The following is a 14,514-nucleotide window of genomic DNA, read 5'->3' as shown; positions in this document are numbered from 1 at the left end:
GTAGGAGCTGGAGCTGAAAAGAAAAGCGCACAGCGTTGACAAAGTTCCTGAATTTCTTTGTCTCATTATGATCAGCCCTGTATGAATGAGAGCTGACGTTGCCTGCCTGTTGTTATTTTGTTAAAAGACGGAAGTAAATCAAGTAGGAGGGGACGAAGGCCATCACAGTAACTGCTACGCTTGTCACGGTAAGATATTTGTGCTTGCTGAATTCACTGTATGGCGAGTTTAATTTTAACGCCAGAAGGTACGCTAATTCGTTGAGTAAGGTCTTAATTACCCCGACAGATTAAGAGCTTAACTATCCCGGCAAAGGCTTCCTTAAGTCCCTACTTAGAAGGTCATGTCTCAGCTTTGCTAGCCAGAGAAGTGGTCAGGCGCTAGCTGACAGTGACAGGCACACTGCACCAGGCTGCTATCCTTTAGCATTAGCTTCATTCATCTACTCTAACTGCTGCAAACATGCAGGAGTGGGCAAATCAGCTATGCGTGAGTAGTGGATTGAAATGCACTTTTAAATGCGCAAATATCGGCTGCAATTTGGCTCATTTTGGGTTAACTACTCAACTACGTGTGCCTTCTTTCGTACAGACTCGAGCCAGCTATGCTAATGCTGTTCTAGCCTAATGCTAGCCAGCTAGAGAACATTTTCTCAACTTTGTGTTTTATCTAGCGGTGTAAGTTAACGACAGCTTTTGTTAAATACTTATGTTGTAAGATCAGAAGCTACGTAAGAGTACGCGAGAGTTTCGGTGTCAATTTAGGGCGGTAGCAGTGTGCTTTATCGTACAAACGGATCATAATCGGCTAACGTATTGCTAACTACGTCGACAGTTGGGATCGGTTTTGGTTAACTTGTGGCTAGTTAGCGACTTGTCGGATGTCGACTGGTACCTGAAACCCGGTGCTCTAGTTAATGTGTATTTCAGTACCATTAATAACAAGTTAACATGTCAGTCGAACAGGATTCATTCATAAATGTAGACGTGTGTTGAAGAGCCCAAACGGTTAAATTTTCTCTCTCTCCTTCTGTGTTCTACCATTTGACTGAACTGAACATAAGTGGGATTAATGAAATTATTATGGGTTTGTTTATTCACTGCAGCAGTATTTTTACATATTTGTAACACAGTAATAATAGATATTCGGTGCATAGTCAAGGAAACACTAACTTATTTCCATATCAGAAAGACTTTAAAGAGACAAATTCCACATATGTTAGTATGATCAAGCCATATATATGTTAAACGTAAACTGCTGTCCAGTTAAGCTACTAGGTGTAGGTGGTTGAGTTTAAATACCTGACGCCAACCTAAACATTGGCCAGTGCTTAAGAAAGGTGAAGAGGATGGTCAGGCAGGGTGGAATGGGTGTAGTTGAGATGTCAGGGCTGATTAGTAACAGAATACAACAGAAAGAATGTATGGTGGGATTGACAAACAGACAGGAGGCCAAGCTAAAGGTGGCAGAATTAAATGTGGCTTTTCATTTAGATTGACCAGGATGGGAGGGACAGCTCAGGTCGAGCAGCTTGGAGTCAAAGTTAGAAAGAAGGCTGAGGTGATGTGGATGCACTGGAAAAAGGATGTTGAATATGAAGCTTCCAGGCAGGATGAACAGACGGAGACTATAGACGAGATTTATGGATGGAGTGTGTGACAGGAGGATACTAGGGATTGGGTGAGGTGGAGGCAGATGATCTGTTGTGGAGACCTCCTAAAAACGATCAGCTGTCCATAAGCCAAAAATGTTAAAATTTCATGTAAAAACACAGGTTTTATTTTTCCAATAGTATTTTAATATTTTACAATTTTCTCTGAAATGTGTCAAGCAGGTATCTTTGTACCTTAAACTTAAAAGAAAAGTAAAAATAAAATGAAATGGTGCCTTGAGGGCAACGGGATGAGGAAGTATAGCTAATGATACCCAGAAAACATTTAATGTTGGCTGACAAGAGTTATTGTTGGCCCCATACGTGCTGACCAAGATGATTTTTTTTTTTAAATTTATTTATTTTTTTTGTAAAGAGAAGATATTAGTGTCTGATTTCTTAACAGAATCCATTGTTTTGATTTCCGATAGATCCCTACCATTTATTCAGGAGAAGACAGGAATTCCTTTTATTTCCCTGTGCTTGCATTTCTAGTATTTCCTGTTGTTCTCGTGATGCTCCAAGTTTCCAGTCAGGAAAAGATTTCGCTATCATCTTTCTCATCCTGTCATTCGTTTGCAGGAGAATCGACAATTTGGATCCAAGATGACGGACTCCAAGTACTTCACCACTACCAAGAAAGGTTTGAAACTTTGTTCTTTAGAAGATTTAACATGGTAAACTCCTTAGTGCGAGATTATAATTTTTGTTGTTGGTACCTACACATTATATTTATGCGAGTGCTTTGGGATTTATTGTCATTGTGAGCTGGGTTGTGCCAAATTATTATTTTTACCAAAGGGGACCTAACCTTTTCCCAGGTTGTTAAAGTACTTAATAGATGTTTTTTTTTCTTGCTGATAAAACAAAAGTTCTGTAGATTCCCAGTAAAATGATTTGGCCTGTATTTACTAATTTCAAGTCTATGAAGCCAAGCACATTTACTTGTTTCAAGAGCAAGCATATTCTGGTAGAACTAGGAATGTTACCGAACTATAAGGTAGATGTAAGTAAGGAAAAAACAAACAAAACAAAACAGAAAATGTACCTAAAGATGTCATCTCATGGCTTTGTATTAAAGTTGTTCCCAAGAACAAGAGCTTTGGCTTTTGTATATCAGATAAGACATAGTGAGAATTAGCTCTCAGTGAGATAACTGCTAGGCCTCCTTGTATTTCAGCAGCTCACCTCACACAATGTTGCTCTGGGAAAGCCTAGAAGCCCTCTTTGTTCTCTCACACAGGGCTTAAGAAATATAAACAGATGCTTGTAAATGATAGTGTACCAGACTCCTTGGTTTTTAAGGATTACCTGAGACATAAGAACAAGTTTCCTTCAAAATTTTCCCCCCGTTGGATCTGCCTGATGCTGTGTTGTGCAGTGTGGAGCTCACATGCAAAAGAGACTTTGAGTATTAATTTGCCTGGCAAACACTGAAGTCTGCAGATTCAAATTTAAGCTTATAATTTGCAGTTTACTTGCAGTGTGTAGTTTGTACCCTAATTAGGCAGCTGAGTTAGACTGCAATAAAAACTAAATTAAATGTGATTCTCAAAAAAAAAAAAAAAAAGAATTCTGTGTACAATTCAACACAAATAGGCAAACACACTCCTTTTGTGTTTATATTTTTGACACACACTGTATACACTCTGCTTTAATAACACTGTTCTTTACTAGCTTTGTGTTTACACAAAGTCCTGCGTTTCCTCATCTCTGCACATGTCTGAGATAAGCTCAATGTAGCACAGATGTGCAGGATGAAAAACACATGTTTGATATCTTTGTGCACCCATTGTGCAGATAGTGACATTATTGTAACTGTAATGTGGCTGTTGAGTTTAGTATAGTAATGTGATTACAGTGCAATGCTAATTGTAGGGCAACTGAATTGAATTTGTTTCGCTAAACTGCTGAAAGGTTTACAGCAGCAACATAAGTGCTTCTGTAAACATTTGCTGATGAACTCATTCACTCTCCAATGAAAAGATTACATTTTAAACTAATTATAGTTTTAGATAATTCAAGGAAATAATTGTTAAGGAAATAGCAACCTCCCAGAAGTATTTAGATGAAAACTACAGGTCTAGGTGTTTATTCTACAACCCACTCCATTGTTCTGTTGTAGGAGAAAAAGCTCTTGCACCGTGTTCATTATGCTTACAGCTGACAGCCAGTCAGCTTTCTGACAGAGAATTGTAAAATGTCAGCCAGTGTGTCCACTGTCTAGTTTGCACAATTTAATGTTGGCAAAGCACTTTCATCCTATTTGTATACCAGTTGGATTACACAATAAGATGTTTCTAATTAAGATGTTTCTAAAAGATGTCCCCCCCCCCCACTGAGCTCCCAGGCCTATCAATCACACATTTGCAAAAAAAAAACCAATTTAATTATTGCTAAATACTGTAGTTCATTTAATAATAGTTTATATTTTCTATGATACATCTACACATATCAGAAGAAGGTTGTGCTTGAAGCTTTAAAATAAATTTAGTGGAGTAAAATGGAAGTGCTTTTCTGCCAGTTTGCTTCACAGGTCACCGACCCAAACAGGACTGGTGTTGACCAATCAACTCGCCCAGCATTTGTTTTTCTAGCCATGGACATTTATACAATTTCATGTTTTTAATCCTATCTCTCTCTCTTGTGTACAGGGGAGATCTTTGAGCTCAAAGCAGAGCTCAATAGTGATAAAAAAGAGAAGAAGAAGGAGGCTGTAAAGAAGGTCATTGCATCCATGACAGTGGGCAAGGATGTCAGGTGAGTTAGAGGGGAAAATATCAGTGAAAATCATGTCTACAAATGTAGAGTAGAACTGCATGCATGAGCTCTCACTGTGAGTCATAAGTTGTATAACAGCTCGTCTCTCCTTCAGTGCTCTGTTCCCAGATGTTGTGAACTGCATGCAGACAGATAACCTGGAACTGAAGAAGCTGGTCTACCTCTACTTGATGAACTACGCAAAAAGTCAGCCAGACATGGCGATCATGGCTGTTAACACCTTTGTGAAGGTAAAGCTCAGTTTGTCATAAATGTGTAGATGCTGTAAGAAATGATCAGCTTTTTAGGTGATCTTTGACTCCTGTTTTTTTTTTTTATTTTTATTTTTATTTTTTTTAAATTAATTAATTAATTAATTAATTTTTTTGTGCCAGAAATATCGTGGAACATTTTACATGGTCAAGGATTTTGATACAAACAAGAGTTAAATCAAATTTAAAAAGTTGCTTGTGTAATGCAGGATTCTTTAGAAATTAATAAAATATTTGCAACAGAACTTCTGACCTCATTAAATCACCCATTAGGACTGTGAAGACCCCAACCCTCTCATCCGGGCTCTTGCTGTTCGTACCATGGGCTGCATCCGTGTGGACAAGATTACAGAGTACCTCTGCGAGCCTTTGAGAAAATGTCTGAAGGATGAAGACCCATACGTGAGGAAGACGGCTGCTGTTTGTGTAGCAAAGCTTCATGATATCAATGCCCAGTTGGTGGAGGATCAGGGCTTCCTGGACACCCTTAAAGATCTCATCTCTGACTCCAACCCTATGGTACGACTTTTTAACAAAGCCTTTTTAGCTGGCTGTTGAGCCAGCTTTCTTACATGTGACAGAGCTGCCTATAAGCCATAGCTCTATCGTTCACTGATAAGCCCATTGTTGGCGTGCAGATGTTGAACATGATGTCAGTGATCTCTTTTGTAAGTGGGCATGGTTTTCTTCCTGTTAGCATTTATCTGTGGCTTTGTCTTCATTTGTAGGTTGTCGCAAATGCAGTAGCAGCGCTGTCTGAGATTGCTGAGTCCCATCCCAATAGTAATCTAATGGACCTGAACCCTCAGACCATAAACAAGTTGCTGACAGCTCTTAATGAGTGCACAGAGTGGGGACAGATATTCATCCTTGACTGTCTGGCCAATTACACACCTCGTGATGACCGGGAGTCCCAAAGGTAAGGAGACGGCTTAGTCCTTGTACTTGTCATTAAGCCTGTTCTATTCACTGTGGACTAGTTTTAATTTTCTGCTCTTCCTTTTCCAACATTAATAACACCTGCTAGCATCTGTGAGCGTGTGACCCCACGGCTCTCGCATGCCAACTCTGCAGTGGTGTTGTCAGCGGTTAAAGTTTTAATGAAGTTCATGGAGATGCTGCCCAAAGACTTGGACTATTATGGCACTTTACTGAAGAAGCTTGCCCCTCCACTGGTTACACTCCTCTCTGCTGAGCCTGAGTTGCAGTATGTGGCACTGAGAAACATCAATCTCATTGTCCAGAGACGGTAAGCCTGAGGAGAGGGTCTCTTTGCCAAGTCTTTAATAAACTGTCATATTTCAGTTAGATTCCTTTTTTTTACTTTGTAAACAAGCAATGTTTAATGTGTCATTTCAGTCCAGAGATCCTGAAGCACGAAATGAAGGTTTTCTTTGTCAAGTACAATGACCCCATCTACGTCAAACTGGAGAAGCTGGACATTATGATTCGCCTAGCATCTCAAGCCAATATTGCTCAGGTAAGAAACCCACATCTATAATGCAACATTATCTAAGGATGCTCCCAAGAATAAATCTATTTAACAGAATCCAGTGAGTGACACACATCTGTCCTGCTGTAGGTGCTGGCAGAGTTGAAGGAATATGCCACTGAGGTGGATGTGGACTTTGTGCGTAAAGCGGTCAGAGCCATTGGCCGCTGTGCCATCAAAGTTGAGGTAAGCGAAGGTGATGTCATCAGACGCTTCATTGGTTAAATATTTGTTAGCTACATAGTGAATGCCTAGGTTTGTGTGTTCACTTCGCTGGTAGTTGAAGATCACATTGCTGTAAATAGTTAATCTACTTGCCACCAACCAGTAAGATGGAGTTTCAAACACAAGGTGGTGCTGTCATCATGGCATTGTTATGTGTTACTTCCTCAGACAAATTGAACTACAGCTTATTAATATTTCCATTTTGGGGAAGTATGAGTATCCAGCACAGGATTCAATAGAACTTGTTACCGTTGACATTTAAAATGTGGTTTCATTGTGAAGTGAAATTAATCTTCAGTAAAACCAATGAAATTATTTTCTGCGCACTACACAGATGTTATCTACCACTGTGCATCAGGAAATATTCATGACTGTTTAAAAAAAAAAGAAACCCAAAACAAACAAAAAACAAGTGTTGATGAACCGCTCTGCTGCTTCATGCTGTGCTAGTATGACTTGGTGGAAGTCCTGCTTTAACCACTTGCAGGCTGCAATTTCACCATAGACCCCACACTCTGTATTCTCCTGCTCTCCTCTTTCCTCTATTCTAACCCTTTCTACTCCATTGCTGATTCCACGGCTGTCAACTCGGTTCTGTTAGCACCTCGCACAGAGAGCAAACATCAAATCCTGTGTCAAACTGACTCAACCTTCATGTCAAGGATCATCACTGGTGATGAGAGCTGGGAATCTAGCTGTGACCCAGAGACCAAAGAGCACTTTTCAGTAGAAGAGCCCCACACTGTCACAGCCTGAAGGCAGCGCATCAAGTTCAGAGTAGCATGCCAGCATATTAACATTCACAGAGTTGTACACCATGAATTTGTCTCCTGGGATCCAACTGTCAATTCAAAGTTCTGCTAAAATGACCTGAAGTGTCTGAGAGACAACTTTCAGCAGACACGAGCTGAGCTGTGGTACATAGCATTGTTCATGCTATTGTGCACCCACCAACACAGTGACCACCCACTAACCCTAACCCGAAATAAAATCTTCTTTTAAAAAATGTACTGTTTAGATACAGTGGATGAGATCCAGCATGCTAAATGTTTAGAGTGGGACTTTTAAGGAGTAATACAACAGTAGCAGGACTGTAGAAAGCGATGTGTCAAGGCTCAAGGAGATGTCCTTCAAGAGAATCTCATCCACATTAAAATCAAGAACACTTACTGAACTACTTAATCTGCACGCCAGTCATTTTTTCTTTCTCTCTCTCTGTTTGTTAGCAATCAGCCGAGCGCTGTGTCAGCACACTGCTAGACCTCATCCAGACTAAGGTCAACTATGTGGTGCAAGAGGCCATTGTGGTCATCAAGGACATCTTCCGCAAGTACCCTAACAAGTAGGTTTCTTCTTGGACATGTTTGTTTTCACATTTTGCTAACTATTTAATTACATACATTCGGTTTAAAGAGTGCAGAGACCTTGAGTATGTGCTTTACTTAAAACTCTCTCTGTATTTATATGAATAATCCTCACATTTATCAAATGTATGACAAAGACTTATAACCCTTATTTACATATACTGTTATGCACATGTAGACACCTCATCATTCATTTCCTCTTGATCTTTAAATAAGCAGTGAAAACCTTTTTGATCATAAAGACAAAGTGTTTCCCTCTAAAAAACTCGACAGTACTTGATTGTACCTGGCTCAAAGGGTAGGTTGGTTTGTCTGGAGTCCAACTTTGGCTGTGGATCCAGGGGAGTGCCTACACAGCTGCAAGGCTGTGAGCCTCTAAGGGAGCAGCTTTGCAATGTGTCCAGATCAGCATGCCTTGTGCATTGAGCGACACGAGTCACTGCCCAGTAAAACCTTTGGATTTTCTATTAATTAGGCATTTGTGCTGTAGCGCTTTTTTTAATGAAAGCAATATGTAAATGAACTAAGTTATTATCAAGCATTTTATGCAGATCAGAAATTCACCAACCACTGCAAAAAACTTCATAGTTTGGCATGTTGCCTGCGAAAGACTTGAAAACCAAAGCAGAGCTAAAAGGAGAGTGAATAATAAATTTACATTTGTCAGGGTGCCAGAAAACACGACTCCAAAGCAGTGTTAATGTTGTTCTATGTCTGCTGGATATGAAAGTAGGCAGTTATTTGCTACCACGTATTACAAGCCAGACATGTGGTTGTTTGATTAAATTTTATTATAGTTATTTTGGTCCATCTCGGCGACAAATGGATGAATGCTGTTTTAAGAAAATAACTGCAATTTGCATTTTATCAGTCTTGCGTTTAAGTGTCTCTGAATCTGATGCGGTGATGCTTTGTGTCACTGTTTGCAGGTACGAGAGTGTGATTGCCACTCTGTGTGAAAATCTGGACTCTCTGGATGAGCCGGAGGCGCGTGCTGCCATGATCTGGATTGTAGGAGAGTACGCTGAGCGCATCGACAATGCTGATGAGCTGCTGGAGAGCTTTTTGGAGGGTTTCCACGATGAAAGCACTCAGGTGTATTTAGGAGGGTGTGGGGAGGTTGTTATTTGAAATAGTCAATATTTAATGGAAGCTGCAGTAATAATTTGCCATCAGTGCTGGGAGTAACAGATGCGCCCTTTCAAGCAGGAAATCATTAAAACCACTGGTTAGCTGTAGCAAAGGATGAGAAAGCATATACCATTTTGAAAGTACCACAGACCTTTTTTTTTTTTTTTTTTTTTTAGTGAGCTTGCTCAATGATTAAAATAAGAAAAAATAAAGAAACAGTGGAACAAAATTTCTTGTGACTAACCGGGATTAATGAGAAGGCTTTACAATATTTCAGTGTGTCACTTCTTATATGTGGCTCAGGGGCATATTTGTTGAAACGCCAGCCTTTACTCTGAAGATCTTTCTGCCACAGCTCGCTGTCGGATTACACAGCTTTGCTTGGTGTTAGACTCTCCCTAAGTAATTGATTGATTCCCATATTATTGCCTTGGAAATATATTCCATTTGTATTATTGACTGATGAAGGAAGAAGGACACGTTAAGCGCACTTACTCATTGTGTATTCTGTGAACATTACGCAGACCTAACACAAGGGACTGTATTGTCTGAGCTAACCAATCAGATATTAAACAACTTGTTTTTTGTGCTGTGCCATGACAGAAATTTTGGGGCTGCAGTGCATGTGTAAAATTGTCTTAAACTATTTACTGCTAGAAAGGTGTGTCATTTATGTAAAACATTAAAACCTCACTGCGTGTCTTAAACTGTCACACAGTGTTAAGGTACATCTTAATGATCATTTATTCACTTGCTTTTAAAACCAGTGCGTGAGCATTTGTAACACATTTGGTGTTCTCACTGGCCTCTAGGTGCAGTTGCAGCTCCTGACTGCAATCGTCAAATTGTTCCTGAAAAAGCCAACGGAGACCCAAGAGCTGGTGCAGCAGGTGCTAAGCCTAGCCACACAGGTGAGGGGGGCGGGGGAATAAGCAGTCTATGTCATACATGCTATTTTTCCTGTCAGCGCATATTTGACAGTGCATCCTTTATTGTCTGCTTTTCGAACTTTGTTGCTTATTTCTTTATTCTTTTAGTTGTGTAATTTAAACGTTATTAAAAGGGGCTTCCTATTTCTGTTTCAAAATCCAGACCTTTATAATCCTCTCACAGATTTACATTTATTCATTTATTTTTATTTTTCCAGTACTTGTGTATACTATTAGCAAACATGCAAAAAAGAAAATGGTAATTTTACCCCTAAGTCCAATTTTTATGCACACAAACATTTCTTTTTCTTGTAAAAGGCTAGCAGAAAGCAGCAATGTAGAGACAATGTGCCTCACAACTTCAAAGAATGAATATATTGGCTATTCACTGAAGTAACTTTTAAGCTTACTTGATTTTGAGAACTTTGCTTTTCTATGCTGAGAAAAAAAGTACAGTGTCAGATTGCCTCATACATTATCCAAATCTTACCACTACCCTAAGGCGAACTCAGTTTTTGATATCTTTGTATAACTTCTGGGCCAAGACAGAGTCGAACATTAAGTATTTATTAAACATACAACATAAAGACATTCCTTATGACTCATCCCTTTTTCACAGGACTCTGATAACCCAGATCTAAGAGACCGGGGCTACATCTACTGGCGTCTGCTCTCCACAGACCCTGTGGCTGCCAAAGAGGTGGTTCTGGCTGAGAAGCCGCTGATCTCTGAGGAGACAGATCTTATTGAGCCTACACTGCTGGAGGAACTTATCTGCCACATTGGTACTCTGGCCTCTGTCTACCACAAGCCTCCCAGTGCATTTGTTGAGGGCAGCCGCGGAGTTCAGCACAAGAGACTCCCTGGCAGTACTGAATCGTGAGTCATAGACTTTAATTATTTTGACACTGCAGGCAGAGGGCTTAGTTTACTTGAGTGGAACTGCCCTCTTAACTATGGTGTTTTGCTTTCAAGCAAATCTGCTGAGTATAACTTGCAAATAGTCCCAAGCTGTGGAGCTGTTCTTTGTTTGTTCCTCCTTTCGGATGTAATTCATTACATCCATTTACCATTATTCATATGAACTCAATTGAGTTTTATCAGGAGTTTAATGACAAATTAGGGGCTTCATAATAACCAAAGTTGTCATAATGTATATGGCTTAAACATCATTCCCCCCCCTGCTTTTACCAGTGGGGAGAGTGAGAGCCCTGGCACAGATTCTGCTGCTGCAGTTTCTGATGCCCCTCCAGCTGTCATCCCATCCCAAGGAGACCTGCTGGGAGATCTTCTCAATCTCGACCTGACACCTCCCACCACCACCGGACCACCACCAGCCTCTAGTGGCATGCAAATGGGTGCTATGGACCTTCTTGGAGGAGGACTTGACAGCCTGGTATGTCTTCTGAACATGATTATTTAAGTGAAATTGATAGGCTGTTTATTTCACCCAGAGGTTTAACATTAAAGACGCCCAGTAACGATAACAGGGGGCCAAGCAGCCATGCGACATACATACAAGCTGCTTCTGGTAAACAATTGAAGTGAATGTTGGTGCACTAAATGGAGAAGTGTTGACTGATTCTTTCCACAAAGTTTTATGTCTGCCTCAACTGTAACGAGTGGGTTGCAGCTGAAGATCCATTTATGCGAAAAACAGTGGATCACTTTGATAAAGCCAAGTTTATCGATGCTCATGGCTACTTTTGACATACTGGATTTTAAGAAGGCCAATTTTTTTCCAATTGGGACAGATTCAGGCACATTCTGATTTTTCAAACTTTGCTGGAACCAGTCAAAATCTCAGTGTTTGATATATTGCCACCAGACTTGATGTATGGGCTCTCCATGTCATCTGAAAGTTGTCTGACCACTGATAGAACAACACATTAATAACAGGGGGAAAAAATTGACATGATGAGCTCAAGTTGCCATGGCGACTGCTTGGCCTCCCCCTCATCACTGCTTGCAGCTATTGTATCCTTGTCTTGTGTCCTTTTTCTACCTTTTGGTGCCTTTTTCTTTTTTCTTTTGACTCTTGTATTTATTCCCTTCTTTGTTCAATGCTGCACCTGCAGATGGGGGATGAGTCTGAGCCGGTAACTACGTGGAAGGGGAGGGCTTAACATTTATAAACCATATCAGGCCATTATAGAATATAAAAACTGTTTTATTATGTTGTTTTGTTTTGTTTTTTTGTAGTTTGTAGGTTTTTTTGTTTTGTTTTGAGAATGTACCTAAATCTCTTCATTCATCATTATCATCTTTATTGTCCTGATATATGTCGTAAACATGATGTCAAATCCTTAAGTCCATCTCTTATCTCTGGGCTCTGTGGTGTCTCATCTTTCAATCAGCCGCCCATTCCCCTGCGGATGGACACTCCTCAGTCACCTCAGTTCCCACATCAATCCCCATCGCCCCCAGATTACAGCCCCACTGAGGTTGGTCCAGGGGACCGTGCTGGACCACTAAAGGCCAGCACCAGTCTTGAACCCTTCTCTTGTCCCCTGTTGTGCCACTGTGTCCCCTCTGAATAGTCATCCCACAGTGATATTAGTCTGTTTTCACTTTGCACTGTCAGTCCCCCTCACCCCCCACCCACCCACACTCCCTGTAGGTGAGATTTTAATGACTCACACCTGTGTTTTTGGTCAAAAAATTTCTTTCCGTGCACAGTAGTTTAGCTTTGTCACAGTGTGAATGTAACCCAGAGTAAAATACATGAAGTCGCAATGACAGTACACCTATTTATTGAGCAGCAGTTTAACAAAAAGCTCTTGGATTTCAACAACCAGTAGGCAGAACTTGTGGATGGTAAAAAGTGAAGTACATAAAAGGAGTCTTACTATTCTTTTATCTCCTTTTTGCTGTTACTTGATATAATGATATAAACCCCATAGCTGTCATCATTCACCAAAAGACATTTTAGACTTCCACCCCCCACCCCTCAATCCACCTCCTTAAACTTGTCAGAAAATAATTTAATACTGCACTAAATAACTTCAATTACTTCTGTGCTTTTTCATTCTGCTCAGCTTGGAGGAGACCTTGGTGGAAGTCCTGCTGTAAGTCATTTTTCAGAATTTTTGTTGGTCTTTGATTGCTCAGTACAAAGTGACATTGAATGTGAACGTGTTGCTTTGTGACCCACAGATTGGGGCTGGTTTTGGTGCTCCCCCAGCTGCAATGCCAGCCTCTTTCAGTGCCCCTGTCAGCGGCGGTCTGGATGACCTGTTTGATCTCGGAGGGGGAGTTGGTATGCCTATGGGAGCCTACAGCGCCCCCAAAACTGTAAGTTTATATAAGCTGGGGAAAGATAAAAAAAAAAACAGAAGAGATCCTTCAGAAAATAACTGATCTTGTCTCTGTTAAGGTTTGGCTTCCAGCTTTGAAGGCCAAGGGCTTGGAGATATCAGGCACTTTCGCCCGCCGTTCTGGGGTCATCCAAATGGAGATGACCCTCACCAATAAAGCTATGAGTGTCATGACTGATTTTGCTATACAGTTTAACAGAAACAGGTAAGACCAGCTAATAATCCGTACAGGGTTTTCACAAGATTGAAGCTTGATACTATAGACCTTGAGCAAACTCTGCAATGGATGCTCACATTTGCCTTTTTCTCTTCTTTGTCTCGCTTAAGCTTTGGTCTCGCTCCAGCTGGTCCACTGCAGGTTCTAACTCCTCTCAGCCCAAACCAGAGTATTGAAGTGGCTCTTCCCCTCAATACTGTGGGACCTGTCATGAAGATGGAGCCTCTTAACAACTTGCAGGTATAACCTTCACTTGTGTTCATTTCCCCTGAATTATTTATGACATTGCTACTTTTTGTTTTGCTTGAAATGACAGTGTTATTCTGTCCTTGCTTCTGTATTCGTTTTCCATGAATCCAAACTTGGCTGAACTTTTCAGCGTCACAGTGTGGCAGTAACATAAGCTATCAAACACATGACTGGTGTCGAGAACAAATCGGAATAAGTGGTTACTTATTTCCACTGTTTTTGAATTTTCAACACTTTATCGTCCTGAAATTTGACTTTATATTATGACACCCATTGCATAGATTCAGTAAGTTTAAATGGATTTGGCATGGTTATTTAAGGTTTTTCATAATTAAACAGAAACATTACTCAGCTTAATCTGTCAAATTCTAAATTAAAGTTCACAAAATTTTAACTTATGAACCATTTAACCTGATATATCCAGTGGACTTCACTTTGTCTTTTGAGGCACTGACCTGAAGATATGACCATATGTTGTAACTGATTAGTCAAGCTATACTATAATTCCTACACTGTAAACTGTAATGTGATTAAAGCGTAAAACAGACTTCAGAGCCATAATGATTTGTTGAAAATGTTAAAAAAAACAAAAAACAAAACGGCAGAGGCTGTCTGTTTCTTGATTAGGGCGGCTCTTTTAACTGGCCAGCATGGTGGATGGGTGCTGTGTGCAGCTGGAGAGGGAAGATAAGAGCGCCTTAGGGGGCGATGGAGGCGGGATTGGTCATTAGCAGTCTCACAGCACATGGCTCTTTTGTTTCTCCTGGCCTCAGTAGCCTCGCTAACCTTTTTGCGGTGCTGCCTCACGGCCCCGCTTGGATGGTTACTGTTGTGGGTTTGACATCTCCTGAGATATGTGTTGTATTTTGTTGTGATGAAGGTGTCACATAATATTCTGAGTGCTCTT

The 14,514-nt window shown here is 40.5% G+C and overlaps 1 protein-coding gene across 6 annotated transcripts in view; it reads left to right on the top strand.

The window, feature by feature from the left end:
* Positions 1 to 28: 28 nt before the first annotated feature.
* Positions 29 to 14,514, top strand: part of ap1b1 (adaptor related protein complex 1 subunit beta 1) — a 29,052-nt gene continuing 14,566 nt past the window's right edge. The window contains exons 1-20 of one of the 6 annotated variants that reach the window (XM_085181620.1): positions 29 to 188; positions 2,234 to 2,294; positions 4,306 to 4,411; positions 4,527 to 4,662; positions 4,957 to 5,202; positions 5,412 to 5,602; positions 5,711 to 5,932; positions 6,043 to 6,163; positions 6,266 to 6,361; positions 7,627 to 7,742; positions 8,694 to 8,859; positions 9,708 to 9,806; positions 10,444 to 10,703; positions 11,019 to 11,220; positions 11,903 to 11,923; positions 12,182 to 12,268; positions 12,863 to 12,892; positions 12,981 to 13,118; positions 13,201 to 13,346; positions 13,469 to 13,598. In XM_085181620.1, coding sequence (XP_085037746.1) covers positions 2,258 to 2,294; positions 4,306 to 4,411; positions 4,527 to 4,662; positions 4,957 to 5,202; positions 5,412 to 5,602; positions 5,711 to 5,932; positions 6,043 to 6,163; positions 6,266 to 6,361; positions 7,627 to 7,742; positions 8,694 to 8,859; positions 9,708 to 9,806; positions 10,444 to 10,703; positions 11,019 to 11,220; positions 11,903 to 11,923; positions 12,182 to 12,268; positions 12,863 to 12,892; positions 12,981 to 13,118; positions 13,201 to 13,346; positions 13,469 to 13,598 — 2,550 coding nt within the window. In that variant the 5' untranslated portion in view covers positions 29 to 188; positions 2,234 to 2,257. Of the gene's footprint in view, positions 189 to 224; positions 248 to 270; positions 490 to 2,233; positions 2,295 to 4,305; positions 4,412 to 4,526; positions 4,663 to 4,956; positions 5,203 to 5,411; positions 5,603 to 5,710; positions 5,933 to 6,042; positions 6,164 to 6,265; positions 6,362 to 7,626; positions 7,743 to 8,693; positions 8,860 to 9,707; positions 9,807 to 10,443; positions 10,704 to 11,018; positions 11,221 to 11,902; positions 11,924 to 12,181; positions 12,269 to 12,862; positions 12,893 to 12,980; positions 13,119 to 13,200; positions 13,347 to 13,468; positions 13,599 to 14,514 lie in introns of those variants that run through there. The other 5 variants (XM_085181621.1, XM_085181617.1, XM_085181619.1 and 2 more) reach the window with 5 other exon arrangements.

This window comes from Neolamprologus multifasciatus, chromosome 12 (genome assembly GCF_963576455.1).
Source record: "Neolamprologus multifasciatus chromosome 12, fNeoMul1.2, whole genome shotgun sequence".
NCBI classification, from domain to species: domain Eukaryota; kingdom Metazoa; phylum Chordata; class Actinopteri; order Cichliformes; family Cichlidae; genus Neolamprologus; species Neolamprologus multifasciatus.
This window is presented reverse-complemented; position numbering and strand designations above follow the sequence as displayed.